General features: G+C 39.9%; 1 protein-coding gene across 2 annotated transcripts; it reads left to right on the top strand.

The window, feature by feature from the left end:
- Positions 1-5,523: 5,523 nt before the first annotated feature.
- On the top strand, positions 5,524-13,061 carry LOC130112864 (CD209 antigen-like protein E). Of its 2 annotated transcripts, none has more exons than XM_056280379.1 (12): positions 5,524-5,600; positions 5,770-5,869; positions 6,088-6,126; positions 6,616-6,654; positions 6,792-6,830; positions 7,044-7,082; positions 7,220-7,258; positions 7,866-7,910; positions 8,115-8,206; positions 10,880-11,005; positions 11,717-11,813; positions 12,510-13,061. In XM_056280379.1, exons 2-12 carry the CDS (start codon positions 5,806-5,808, stop codon positions 12,578-12,580), a joined length of 690 nt encoding a protein of 229 aa, XP_056136354.1. In that variant the 5' UTR covers positions 5,524-5,600; positions 5,770-5,805; the 3' UTR covers positions 12,581-13,061. The 2 variants fall into 2 exon arrangements, with proteins under 2 accessions (XP_056136354.1, XP_056136353.1); XM_056280378.1 differs by having other exon boundaries at positions 6,085-6,126.
- The last annotated feature ends 2,432 nt before the right edge of the window (positions 13,062-15,493 follow it).

Below are 15,493 nucleotides of genomic sequence, written 5' to 3'. Positions count from 1 at the left end.
CTAACCGGAAGCCACAACACACAATAATTAAATCACTAGGAAGCTAATCTATGGCTGCCCACATCAGCCCCTGCATGCTGCCCTCTGTCTGTCTTGGACATTTAAAGACAGCAGTCATCTATGAGGTGGATGCTCCATAAATGTGTTGGTGTTCAACATTACAAAGTGAATTAGCTTTTTGTGCACACAGAAAAAACTCCACGATTCTTTATGATTATTAGCTCCTAAGAAATGGCAACAAAATTTTAGTCTACGTTAAAGGTTTTGTTCAATTTCTATTTGGAAATATCTCATTCATGCAGAATTACATGATGGACTCGTGGCCACCCACTGCAAAAACTGCGTGCATGGTGGTAAATGAACCAGCTGAAAAATACTGGAGGATTACTGGCGTGCAAAAAGGCCTAATGATAATGCTGACAACTGGGCTATCTGTGCAAACAAATAAACGAGGGACTGGGTTTTACCTATTATAAAAAAGAATCTAAAACATAACCTTTTTTCCGTTTTTGCAAAAACCAGATCAGTTTATTTACCAAAATGCCAAAAGCTGTTCCTTTTTTAATCTTCTCCATGTTTCTGCTAAAGAAAACATTTTGCAACCAAGTGAATTCTTGAGAGATTCCAATATTCGCATATTCTGTAAGAATATTTCTTCTCAAAAATAAGCTTAAACTTGAAATGAATTGTTTAACTGGTCACAATTTCTCTGACTAATTGCAAAAACTTGCTGTTAAATTGACAGCCATAACAATTGAAAGTGATTTGGTGGCAACATATTGTTAGATAAGAGGCTGTAATTTGCATTTATAGTCACCTTTTCATATTTAGGTAAGATGAACTAATTATCCTTCTGCCGGTGTTGTATAGATATGAAGATGTAATAATAATAATAATGGATTACATTTATATAGCGCTTTATCTAGACACCCAGAGCTCATTATATTGAATTGGTGTGTTGAACCCTGTTGTGTTGTTCAGTGAGTACTAAACAACACAACAGAGCTCAACAAACCAATCAATAAAAAATGAAAAGTAAAACCATACACAACCATGACTAGACCAGACAGTAGTCTTTCATCTCTGACTGGAGACACTGATGATCAGCTAACAGCAAGCATGAGAGATCATTGAAAAAAAAGGAATTAAAGACGTTCAGATATTCCGAACACAAATCACAGGATACGAAAAATTACATCCATCCATCCATTATCCGAACTGCTTATCCTGCTCTCAGGGTCACAGGGATGCTGGAGCCTATCCCAGCAGTCATTGGGCGGCAGGCAGGGAGATACCCTGGACAGGCCGTCAGGCCATCACACAGGGCCAACACACCCACATACATTCATACCGAGGGAATATTTAGTATGGCCGATTCACCTGACCTACATGTCTTTGGATGGTGGGAGGAAACCGGAGCACCTGGAGGAAACCCACACAGACACGGGGAGAACATGCAAACTCCACACAGAGAATGACCCAGGACGACCCCCAAGGTAGTACTACCCCGGGGCTCAAACTCAGGACCTTCTTGCTGTGAGGCGACCGCGCTAACCACTGTGCCACCGGAAAAGGATATCGACCCAGAAAATAATTTCTTCAACAACATCAACAACTGTCTATACTACACCGATGATCAGTTTAACATGATGGTCAACGCATATACTAAAACTTCAATCGTCCACATGAAAGCTGAAGCCTCTACGCCAACTTCCAAAACACCAAAGAATATCTTAAGTCACTTCAAGAATCCATTCAACATGACAGCTATATCTGAAACATGGATTAGCCCTGAGAAAAATGCTGACTTTGAGTTAGCTGGATACGAAGTGTCTAATAAGAACAGGAAGAACAAAAATGGAGGGGCGGGGGGGAGGTTGCTTTGTATGTGAGCAACAGCCAATTATTTGCTGGAATCTATCACAACTGAAATCTGTATGAAAAATAAATAAGAATGGAATCGTAAATTGTATACACAGATTACAGGATAAAGTATTGATATTAGTATTAGTAGTAGTAAATTGATTCCTGCTCCCGGCATGAAAATAGTATACAAAGAAAAAGACACTGATAAAGCTCATGAATCACTCCTAAACATATTTCAATCCTTATAGGGCAAAGATTACCCAATAAAATGATTCAACAGTAAACAGAAATATAAAGATAGTCCATGGATCACAAAAGGACTATGTAATACTTGTCATAAAAATTAAGCTCTATGTAGCCGGGTGGTAAATCTGTTAAATATGTTAAATGATTTTCCACTTAAATTTAGTATAGTTTAACTGTTAATATATGTAATTGTTACACTGTCAAGCCATGTAAAATGTCATTTGATGTAGTTAAATTGTGAAGCAGATTGTGAGTGTATCTTTATAGTTTTGGTTGTCATTGCATGTTTTGACCAGTAAGTGGCAGTGTTGCGGACTTTTATTGTAACTCCGTGCAAGTTATCCAAGTGCGTCTTGGGTATTCTTTCTTTTTTTCTTGTGTGGAGCACCTGAAGATTGCGGTGTGACGGTGCTCTGACTCCGCAACGCTACTGGAGTTGATGTTCGGTGATTTTGGGCGCGAGCCGTCGACCACTGTTCGCCATTGCAGGCATGACAAGGTAACTGACAGAGTGAGAAGTTGCGCGATCTTCAGGAAGTTCCACATGTCTTTGTTAAACCCTGTTTAACATACATAGTCCACTGCCGTATTTTGCACCGTATGTTGTATGTTGTATTTATTTTCCGTTTAAAATCTCTTCTGTTAAACTTGCCACATCTGTGAACATTTATGAGCTGTTTGCTCGAAAGACACAGGAATTTATGCACTCAGTAAAACGATCTGCATTCGAAGGTTCAAACAATAAAATTAAAGCTACAAGAACCCCGGAAGTAATTGTGTCCTGTGTGGTATCTATTTCCATGGGCTACATAATTTTGGTACCAGGAGTGGGGTGGAGCGACCGTAAGGCCATCGGAAGCGTAGGCGCCCTGAGGCGTGAAGGAGCTGATATGCTTAAGCGCGGGGACGCGCTTCCCGAAGGAGGGGGGTAGTGTAACGTGCATGGATAAGTAGACACGTTGGTCCTTGACTAACGGGTCGGACCCTTTAGTTGACTGGTTAACGTTGTCGCTTGCGGTGCAGGAGATACGGGTTCGCGTCCCGGTTGTGGCGACGGTATCTCGGACTGCCCCCGAATTCGCTACATCTATAAAGAATTCATAAAGCACAGAACCACTGAAGCAGAAATAAAATACAAAAACAAGTTAACTACCACTATGAGGATATGTAAAAAGGAATAATACAATAAAGAATTAGAGACCAATAAAAACAACACCAAAGGTATATGGAATGTGTTGAACAGTATTAGTAGAAATGGATCTAGAAGCCCAAGCTGCCCTCAATATTTTACAGATAATAAGACTATAAATAACATGGAAGACATGGTCAATGGCTTCAACACATTCTATGTAAATGTGGGCCCAAAACAGGCAGAAAAAAAACATGACACACAAACCATCACAGAGGGGAGTGATAGTGATTATGGGGACAGAAATCCAAGCAACATTTTTTTTGAAGTGGAAGAAGGACGTTGAAGAAGGAGGCCTTTCAGGTTTGGTTAGCCCAAGGATCTCCTGAATCAGCAGGAGTATGATACTGGGTCAGAGGGGCTGCAGCTTTAGCAGGTTCAGTAGCGAACACCCAGGTGTGGTAGCAGTTTAATGAGGCCATGGAGAAGGACTTCTGACCAGGTTGAGCTTCTGGTAAACCATCAGGCAACTCAACAGGGGGAGGCAGGGCCTTGTCCAAGCTGCTACACATGGGTACACACCTCAGCCACAATGTATTAACATTAACTTTCAGTAATACTACTATAACGGGTCAAAAGTTGCCAATGTAACCATATTCTTGTTCAGACATTGCCTTTATACATGCAGTTCATTGCTTTTACCCATTTATTTTATTGTTTTACTACTGTTTTACTACTGTTTTATCTTTTATCATTTGTTTATTTTATCATTTTTACATGTCTGTTTTTCCTTGTTGGGTTGCTTAATTGCTTTGTTTCCCGTAGTTAGTTAATAAATTACTCTTTTGATAAGAAACAAGTCTTGTGATAAGCAGCTTGGATAATGGATGGATGGATGGATGGACAAGTCTTGTGTATTTGTATGATATGGCGTTAATGGGATTGAAGCAATCCCTGCATATTTGAACTCTACATGCCAACAATTATTTGTATTTTTACAACAGACGTACATGGCCTAATCTAAATCTTATTTTAATCAATTAATTAATTGTCTAACTGAGGTTTCACACCCCAACAAGCAACAATCATGAGAATACTATGGCATTAAACCCACAACAACTAATGACATTACAATAATAAAACAGTTCTGACTGGACCATGTTACTGTTTAAATCATTAAGCAAATAAGATTTAACTTGTATAGATGCTAACAAATGTGTACCTCTTTCAGGTGTCCTTACAATAAGAGCAAATGTGTACTGTTTAAAACTTATGTCAAAACCAGATGAAAGTAACTATTTGCACCACATCCAACACATGTACCACATCTAAAGTGGAAATACTTTGGAAATACTTTTGTTTCAAGAGTGCATTTTTTTCCTTATGTTCCCCCCAATACATGCTTTGAGAATCCCAGGCCTAATTTTTTACTACTACTAATAATAATAATGATAATAATAACAATAATAGGACCCCCATCCCCCGGGATGTTTTGGCCCTTCATACATGACATAATTTGGCCCTTAGAGAAGAGTAATTGGGGAACTCTGCTCTATAATCACATCGGCAGAACAGTGCTTGGTAAATTCATTGAGACAGAAACCGACCCGCCATGCAGTACAGGTTGTGAAGTACTCTCAAGATGGAATGTACAGTTTAAGGAGATCACACGGGTAAGATGGGGCAAGCCCATTTAGAATTTTATAAGTCAGCAGAAGCACCTTTAAGTCTGATCTAACATGGATAGGAAGCCAATGAAGGGAGGCCAGAATTGGTGTAATAAGGGCAAATTTTCTAGCTTTAGTTAGGATTCTAGCTGCCACATTATGAACCATCTGAAGACTTTTAGTACTAGAATGTGGCAGACCTGAGGACAGAACAGTACAATAAAAAAAGTCTGGATGACACAACTGCATGTATTTGAGTGTCTGCATCAGCCATGGACAGAAAAGACAGAATTTTAGCTACGTGAATTTCATCAAGGTGATCTTTTAGGTTTTTTTTTTTAAAACACCTCCCCACTCAATTTTTATTTCTTTACTTGGTCCTTTCATAGTTTTCATTACGTATCTATTTAAACAACCGCCTCACGTGCCATCAGTATCAGTGGGCATTTATGGCCTGCAGTTCCAGAGTTTTGATCTAAGACACAATCAAACACAATTGACCTCATTCTATGGATCAGTGATAGCACTAAAGAAAGCAAAGTCCATTAAATCACGTGCAAGATTAAGTTTTCCACTGGAAGCCATAGTTCCGGTTCACATATATATTCAGGGGGAGAGCAGGCAGATGCCATCACCACATCACTGTTGTACTTGATACCTGACAAACAACACCTGAGGTTCACCTGGCACAGGTAAGAGACCTGCTCTCTCACACAATCTCTGTTTTACCTTTGTTCTGTCTTTGAATTCAAAATAGATTCCTGCTTCTACTTCTACTTAAGCCTCAGACCTGTGTTAACAATTTTGTTCATGTTTGTCACTGCTCTACCTTTTTGTTCTTTGTTTGGCCACTTCTGCCAGACGGTCAATATCAACACCATTTTCAGCAGCGGCATCATGAAGACTCTCCTGCTCCTCATGGTTCTTCTCTGTGCTGCCCTCCCTGTCAGGGCTGCAGCAGGTGAGATACATTACACAAGATTAAAAGAGAATTGGAGACCATTTGCATGTTCCAACTGTCTTCAGCATCGAGTATGATCAAGAAAATGTTGGAAAGGTGTTACAGTTGCACACTGACTCAGATTGCATAGAGATTTATTTGCAAAATGCAGTTTGAAGAGCCTCTCAGTGGTACGGTAGTTTTATATAACATTGTCCTGTGAACATACCTTTTAGTAGAAGCTGTACCAGAGGACTTGAATCAAGACAGCGTCCAACGTAAGTTCATACAGAGAATCACTATGAAATATGCATAATATGATGGAAAGACATTAATTGTAGGGCTGGCCGATACTGACAAAATCAAATACCGTGATATTTTTGGCTGGTTACCTCAATATTGATCACGTGACGATATTTTGGAGATGACTACTGGTACTTTCGTAAGATATTTTACACACAAGAAAATTTGTCGAAATTGTCACATTAGTAATGTTGATATGATGATCAAGCATGTAGAGGCATTCACTGTTAATTTCACTGAGCTAAAACAATCGAATGAGTTCAGACAATTGTATAGTTTTACTTTGATGCAGAAGAGAGTGACAACAATTAAGTCATGTCACCATGTTACCATAACCAAGATCCCCAGACCATATCTAGTCGCATATCACAATATCAATATTATATGGAAATATTGCCCAGCTCTAATTCATTGGGTGATAATTATGAAAATTATAATCTATCTCATCTCCTCCCCTTCTATAGTGGAAGGAGAAAATAAAGTGGAAATGGCTCCCTCTCCTGGTAAGAAGAAGAAAAATGGAAAATGTACTTCGATGTAGCACAGAAGGACAACAATTAAGACATGTTACCATAACCAAAATCCCAGGGTGATAATTATGACAGTTATAATCTATCTTATTTCCTCTCCTCTATTATAGTGGAAGCAGAAAATAAAGTGGAAATGGCCTCCTCTCCTGGTAAGAAGAAGAAAGATGGCAAATCTACTTAACGCAGCAGAGAATGACAACAATTAAGTCATGTCACCATTTTACCATAACCAAAATCCCAGACCATAGATAGTCGCATTCGCAATATCAATATCATATAGATATATGGCTCAGCTCTAATTCATTGGGTGATAATTATAACAATTATAATCTATCTATCTCATCTCCTCCCCTCTCCTATAGTGGAAGCAGAAAATAAAGTGGAAATCGCTCCCTCTCCTGGTAAGAAGAAGAAAGATGGAAAATGTACTTCGATGTAGCACAGAAGGACAACAATTAAGACATGTTACCATAACCAAAATCCCAGGGTGATAATTATGACAGTTATAATCAATTTCATCTCCTCCCCTCTCCTATAGTGGAAGCAGAAAATAAAGTGGAAATGGCTCCCTCTCCTGGTAAGAAGAAAGATGGAAAATGTTGGTCTGTCATAAGCTACTCTGACAATTCAATAGTCACCTTATATTCAAATTGAACAGCTAATTACTAGCTGCAAATATTTGCGTTTGGTACAATTTCGATTTGTGAATTCATTCCACACAGTGTTTGACGTAGATTATAGTAAACATCACATTATAATGACATCATAATGAAGCAAACTAGATATAGAAAAGCCTCTCATTTACTCATTACTCAGTAATTAACATTCATCGCTGTTCTATACATCTATTTTACTCATATATCATTCAGTTATTTATAAGTAATGAACGGCCTGTAATTTAAAGTCTTACTGAATAACAAGGAATTCGTTGCTTAAGTACTACCCTGCACATGACCTCAAAAATGCTGATGATGTCATGTTTATATTTTTCATTTCAGCTGTTTTAAGTATTCTCTGTGTATGAATAAGTTATGTTATATATTTTATGTATGTCTCTTCTATTTAAGTACATGGAGAGCAAAGGAGGAACCAGAGTCAAATTGTAGGCCTACACACACTTGGCCAAATAAAACGTAATATTTATTGCTAGCACACTTCCTCTCACCTGTACTTGTGTTTTCCAGATGACATGACTGTCGATGGTGGGGAGATGGCAGCACAACTTGAAGGTTTGCAGCCTATTTATCGATCCATGCATCTGTCTACAGGATATATTTTCTCATTGTGCATGTCTTTTTCTCTCTGTCTCCATATCTCTCTCTATCACTGTATGTTCATGCCCATCTACTTTATGACTCTATTTCAGATGCTAAGAAATCTGGAAAAAAATAATATATTTGTTTGCCAAATGATTTGTTTTAATGTCGTTCTAGGTCGATCTTTCCTTTGCCCCTACGGTTGGGTCGGATTTAGGAACGTCTGCTATCAATACGTGACCTCTGGTAGATCCTGGACCAGCGCAGAGGTAAAGACAGTTAATTACTCAGTATATATGGACTAAAGATTTGTCACACCAGTCATTACTGCTGCAACACCAAATGCTTGGTTAGATTGGGTAAATTAATTTAAAAAAAAAACTAAACTAAATCAAAAACTAGACCTAAATAATTATGAAGCCACTACAAAACAAAGTGTAGCTTCAAATAAAGCCAGGATGATGTTTTTGGAATTACTTTGATTCCAAACATTTCTTTCTCCTTTCTAAAGTATGTAAGTACTAGAAGAACCCCCGCTACAATGTAGCGGTTTGGTTATCCACCCGTCTAAATCTCCCTCCTCTTCATCCTGCCAGCTAACCGCCTTCCCCCTGCCCCTAAACCCCCCCCACTCCAACTCCCTCCCCCCAAACGCTCGGAATCATCTGAAATGCCGAGAAAAGTGGTTTTTAGCCATTTTTAGAAAATGCATATTTTGCATAATTATTATAATTATATTTCAATTTTCTGCTATTTTTCTGGTCCTCTCTGGAACAATACCTACCACCTCGAAAAAAAATTAGAATCATAAGTGCATTTTTGCAAAAAATGCCAAAACATTTCTAAGTCCCAGAAAAACAATTTTATATAGGGGGAAAAAAAATCAAAGATGCTTAGAATCACCTGAAATGCCGAGAAAAGTGGTTTTTAGCCATTTTTAGAAAAAATGCATATTTTGCATATTTTTCATAATTATGCATAATTTTAATTTCCTGGGATTTTCCCCTTACTCTCTGAGACAATACCTACCACCTCCAAAAAGAATTAGGATCATAAGTGCTTTAGTTTTCGGTCCCGCTATCTACACTAACTAACACACACACACACACACATTATGAAAATATATGAGTGATATGTGATCACGCAAGTGTTTTTTTGATTGGGAATTTTCCAGTCTGCGACCGCACTAAGCCACGCCGATAACTGAAGAAGGATGGCGGTGTTTCTCATCTGCCTGTGTGTCTATTCACAAGTGGCAAATCAATTAACCATGCTTCCCTTGTAAAGTTTGCATAATATTAACGGATAATTCTTTGTTTTACAACCTGGGTATTATTTTCATAGTGTTTACCGTCACGCATATTGGATATGATGTCGTTTTACTCACCGGCTTCATTTCGGAAAGCTCCGGGTGGGTACAGGACCACCGCTCGACTCGGAATTACAATGGCGTCCTACAGGGCAGCCGTTCACGAGTCTATCCTGACAGACAGCGAGCGCGCCATCTCTAGCGGATGTAGCGGGGAAGAATTGTCCAGAAATACCACGAGCGATGTCGCACGACGAGATTTTTTTTTGGCCGCCGCTTGTTAACGTTCCCTTTGCCGATGAGTAAAGCGTCTAAGTATTTATTCTTGACTAACGTAAATTTCCTAAATCTTAATCATTTCCTCAGTCATTCAATCTCCCTGACTTCCTTCGAAAAACCTTGGGGGGGAAATGGCGGGCGGAGCGGAAACGGAAACGTCAATGACGTCAGCGTCGATTTTGACCAATGAAAATAGGTCGGAGGTGGAGCACGTGCGCGAGACTTCGCAACGATAGAGGCAGGACGAGCGTCGCTCGTCTGTCGTCCGTTCGCTAACCCGTGGAGCGGACTAGGACGTCTTCATTGAGACAATCTAGGAACCGGTGTTAAACATAACCTACAATAACTTATCTGTGACTTCTAAACTGTAATAATAATAATAATGGATTACATTTATGTAGAGCTTTACCTAGACACGCTTCACAGAGAACGAGGGAAACTCACCTCAACCACCACCAATGTGTAGCACGCACATGGGTGCCGGCGGCCATACCAACATGTACCCTGGTTCTGCCGACTGACTAATACTAAGCCGGTATGGGCTTGGCTAGTACTTGGATGGAAGACCTCCCGGGAAAACTGAGTTTCTGCTGGAAGTGGTGTTGGTTTGCCAGTAGGGGGCAGTCTTCCCTCTGGTCCTAATTTAAAAAAAGACAACAAAAAATCTCAATGCCCCAGTGTAGTGAAGGGGACGCTGTGCTGAAGGAGATGCCGTCCATCTGATAAGACGTTAAAACCGAGGTCCTGACTCACTAGCCATGGCACTTATCGCAAAGAGTAGGGGGTCCCCGGTGTCCTGGCAAAATTCCTAACCTGGCTCTCTCCATCTGGCCAACTAATCATCCCCCAAGTATAATTGACTCAATGATTCCTCCCTCTCCACCTCATTTATCTATCAACCATCAGCACAGTTGAGAAGTTCACGCTGGCAGGTAGTTTATCGATGGTTACTACTACCTATGGTAACTACAGACAGGTCATTCCTTCAAGTAGTTCCTGGAAGTATAGCACAGCAATGACCATCATTAAAATTGGACTTTATGGGTAATAGATGTAAACTTGCACTTGTTTTCATTTCTTCCAAATATGTGGTTTAGATAATTGGGTTAAATTGGATTTATTGAAACATGTCTGACGTTCATGCTCAGTTGCTCTGTAAGACACCTTTGCAAAGCTGTGTCCAGCGGTGGTTTTGTATCCGTAATCTCTACAATGAAGCCAGCGAGCAAAATGATATCATTATCGATATCCACGATGGATGGCAAAAACTGAAAATAAGACCCAGGTACAAATAAAATATGGAATCATCCTTTAACTCCTTTCTCACCCCCCCTCCCTTGCTTGATCCTCTCAGGCCTACTGCTCACGGTTGGGGGCCTCTTTGCTGTCTGTTCACAACGTCTGGGACTACAGCTACTTTCAGGAACTTACCAGAAGATCGGGACACACAGCAGTCTGGACGGGAGGATACTACTTCCAGGTCAGGACAAATATAACACTTGCTCCACAGATACATTTTGTGTTATTTATATAAATTCTCTAATTGAAGGTTCAATTATATAGGCTGGAGAGAAGGATGCTAAAAATATGGGTAATGCTAGGGTCCCTTTGACAAATGAAACATGCTTAAAATCTTTTTTAGCTATCTACACTCTGTGAAAGAGAAGACAGATTGATTGATAAAAGTTAAAATTGTTAATTTAGTAGATTGAATTAAAATATTAATACAGCAGTTATACGTATCAATAGAATTGGCAATAATTCTATTAGTGGGGGGGGGGTTCTCCAGTGGCTCAGCTGGTATGAGTGTGGTGATAAGGTCTCAGCCAATGCGGTAGTACTGAATTGGCTGAGGCCTTATCACAATGTCCCGGGTTCGAGTCCAACTCAGGAGCTATGTCTCATGTCATCCCCTTCTCTCTTTCCCTGTTACCTGTCCTTCTACACCAACCTGTCAATTAAGGCTAAAATGCAAAAAAAAAAAAAACACCCCAAAATATATTAGTGGATAAAATTCGTAATGGTGTTTATCGACAAAATGGAGTATTTTATAGAGTAGGGGACTAACACTGACATTTGTACTAACTCAGGATTCAATCCCTACTTGGCCCCCTAAAAACGTAAACATTTTGAAAATTTTGGAATAAAACTGCCCACCATGTGGCATTTTCTAAAGTATACATGTGTCCAGGGCTGGAGATGGCTGGACCAAAGCCAGTTTGACTACAATAACTGGAGCACCGTCAATGCTGTAAGCCAATACCAGTGCATTAAACTCAACAGCAGAGGTAAGACAAAAGACTTTATTTATGATTTTACTTCTCCTTTTCTATGGATTCAGCCATTAGTACCACCCAGATAGTGACCGAGACATTAGATGTACTGCTGAGAGACCATCCAGGGCATCCACTAAGACTTGGTGTTGTTCATCTTTTCTATTTGTTGCAATTTTTTTTTACTCAATTTCTCAGGTTCATATTCAGACTCTGTGTAACAACAAACATCACCTGCGAACATTATGAAAAAGGGACATTGAAGTGGGCATCATTTATCATTGTTATTTTACTGAACTGGTCCAAGACTGCCTCAAAATATATCAATTAATATCCATATTTTTTTCAGCAGTAAAATATGCACTCTACTCAGACATTTAGAGAAAACATACTAGATATTTTTTTTCTCTGGAATTGTGGAAAAATCCCGTAAAACAATATTTTGCTTTGTATATTATACATTATTCAAGTGTCAGCATATAATTTTGCTGAGCAAGGCACATTATTGAATCTCTTTCACAAAATTTGGTTTTAATGACATGATAATGTCATTCCTTCACACTCCCCCATCTCGTGTATATATTTTAAAACTGTACAGCATGAAATATAAAAGAGGGAAGACAGACTGGATTAAGCCTTACCTCTCTTACCTCTCTTATATGTGCACCGCCTGTGCATTGATACTGACGTTACAATCCTTTGGTTTTGCAGTGGCCTGGTCCAATATAAACTGTGCTTCTGTGTTGCCGTTCATCTGTGTGAGAAGATCTGATACCTGCTGATTACCATGTCAAGATCCGGATCTGCATTTCAGAGTTGTTTCCTGTTATAAGACAACAAGAATATAAGGAAAATTTCAATAGGCAAGTAATATATATGAGGCAAAGAGAAGGAATTATTCACATACAGGATGTGATGTTGAAAAAGTGCTAATATAAAAATCTTGCTTAGATCAGTAGAAAAATGGGTCAAATTAAAAGGGGGTGGGGGCTAATAAGTGGATCGTGTATGTGTTTTGCTGAAGTCCTTAAACACCTCTCAAGTCTCAGTAGTAACAGAACAAAAACAACCTGTCCATTTCTTTCAACTGTAAATAGAAAAAGAAAACGACAGATCAGCCCTATTTCTTCATGTAAAAATCAAAGCTTTTGAATGGTATGACTGTTGAATGTTTTTAGTTACATGGACATGTAACTAAAAACTTGTTTTATTTTTAATAACATGTTTCAATGGATTTGCTTTTAATAAAGGATTTTTTATGTATGATTTCTTGGTTTGTTTAATTCACACACAGATACAACACATGAGACTTTTACACTTTTCACCAGGCAGCATTTTGTTCACACTGCATAACTCTCTGATCCTTTATGATCCCTTATTAGCGCCTGAGAAATAGCGACAAAATGTTACATAGCGTCTTAAATGTGTTGTTTAATTTCTAGTTCAACTATCTTGTGTGCGAGATGGTAAATGAGCTAGCTGAACAATGCTGAAGGATTCTTTGCACGCGTAATAATGATAATCAGTTTGATAGCTAGTAGAAATTGTAGTGAATTCAGGGGGCAGCCGGGAATCGAACCCGGATAGCCCAAACCATGGGCGACTGTGATAACCAGTCAACTAAAGCAGTGTTTCTCGACCGGGGGTCCGCGGACCCCTAGTGGTCCGTGGTGTAATTGCAAGGGGTCCGTGAAAATAAAATATCTTTAAAAAAAGATCCTATGACATTTATAGAAATAGGATTATTTCACTCAAATGTGACTGAGACCTTTATCTACCTAAACTATAAAGGGTAACAGGACTTTTTTCTCTAATTACATCTGTTTCACAAGTGTAATTTATTGTATTTTAATAAGAGATCTCGCTCCCGTTTGCATTGTTAAAAGTTACTGCATAAAAATTCTGTTGTTACATCTATCTGAAAGTTACTGAATACATATTCTGTTTTGTTACATATATCTGAAAGTTACTGCATAAGAATTCTGTTTTGTTACATATATCTGAAAGTTACTGCATAAGAATTCTGTTTTGTTACATATATCTGAAAGTTACTGCATAAGAATTCTGTTTTGTTAACTATATCTAAGTTACAACTGAAAGCTCTTATTTGTGCCCCAAAGAGTGAATAAATGCTATAATGCAATTTAAAATGCAGTTTCTACTGTTTCTATCAAATTGCAACCCCCCTCCCCCAAGATCAGGTGGAGGGGTCCTCAGGGTAGATCAAAAATACGCAGGGGGTCCAGGACCCCAAAAAGGTTGAGAACCACTGAACTAAAGGGTCCGAAGCGTTAGCTAACGGGCTAGCCAGTCTAGTCGTCTGTGCTCGTTACACTACCCCTCCCCTTCAGGTCTCACCAGCCCACTTCTGACACCAATGTAGTGAACTGACCTTTCGCAAAGTCCCGCCCCCTTAGTTACTGTTGCTATGCCCGTCAAGCATTTCAGAACTATCCAGGAAGTAGCCGGAAAACACCAAAACATGGAAGGAAGAAATCAGCACATTGTGTGGGTAAAAGTAACAGTAATGATACGTTAGCTGTATTAGCTATCAATACTAGCTAGTAGCAAGCTTAGCTTGGAGCAGACAGGTATTTCTGTTGATTCTGGATGGATTAAGCTGGCCATGGGGTCTGCTATACTGCCAAATCTATTGCCCACATTGCGCTTCTTGCGTTCTGGGTTTCGGGAAGGGAAAGAAAATGACCCCCCCCTCCAAACTTTTCAGATATCTAGTATCCGATTTGCAGATCCCATAGGCACACAGTTTCAGCATTTTGCTGTGCGTTTGAAAGCTTGACGGACCGTTGCTAAGGTAGGATTGGACACGCACCGTTCTGGGGCGGTACTTTGCGAAAGGTCAATTCAGGAGGCAGCCGGGAATATGCCGCAGCCGGGAATCGAACTCGGTTAGACCAAACCACGGGCGACTGAGGCCATCGGAAGCGCGTGCGCCCACAGGCGTGAGGGAGCCGATGTGCTCAGAGCCCTAGAAAGAGAGAGTCGCGTCAATGAGGGGTCAGAACGCGAGAGGGTCACGTGGTTCATGTAGCCGCCGAATAGTTCCGAACGAAGCTTGGCGGGTCATTTAAATGAACTGCTTAGCCGCGATTTCTTGTGACTAGTGTAACCGGTTATTTTCTTGCCCGGTGCGGGATTCGATACGAGGTGTACTGCACCACAAGGCGACATCACTAACCGCTCGGCTAAAGGGTCAGACCCGTTGGCTAGGTGCTAACGTGTCTTATTAGTAGTTGACAGTCGTCACCCTCCCCGGTGAAGTAATACTTGGGGTAGTATTGCTCGAGGATCAATGACCACACCGGGTTATAGAACTCAGGTTTAATAGTGGCTCAGTAGGCAGACGTAATAACCATACATGGTAGTGGTGTAACCATAATAACAGTCCGGGTAGTACATAACACCTAGTGTAGTTCCAGTGGATATACATGGCGTTATATCACTACATCCCCCCTGTTTAGTTTTCAATTTTTACAGTATCAAAATATAAACATATTCAGAGCCCTCCTTTTGTGTATAATTGTCTCTACTCATAGTCCTTGTAGTGAGCTGGTTTGGAAACAGCTCTTTCATATCTTGTGCGTACTGTCTTGTGTGTTTCACAGGTTTGGCTGGAAGTTCCAGCTGCATGAGTGTCCCGTTGAGGTTCTGTGAAGCGGGTTCTTGCGCTCCTC

Source organism: Lampris incognitus, chromosome 5 (genome assembly GCF_029633865.1).
Source record: "Lampris incognitus isolate fLamInc1 chromosome 5, fLamInc1.hap2, whole genome shotgun sequence".
NCBI lineage: Eukaryota > Metazoa > Chordata > Actinopteri > Lampriformes > Lampridae > Lampris > Lampris incognitus.
This window is presented reverse-complemented; position numbering and strand designations above follow the sequence as displayed.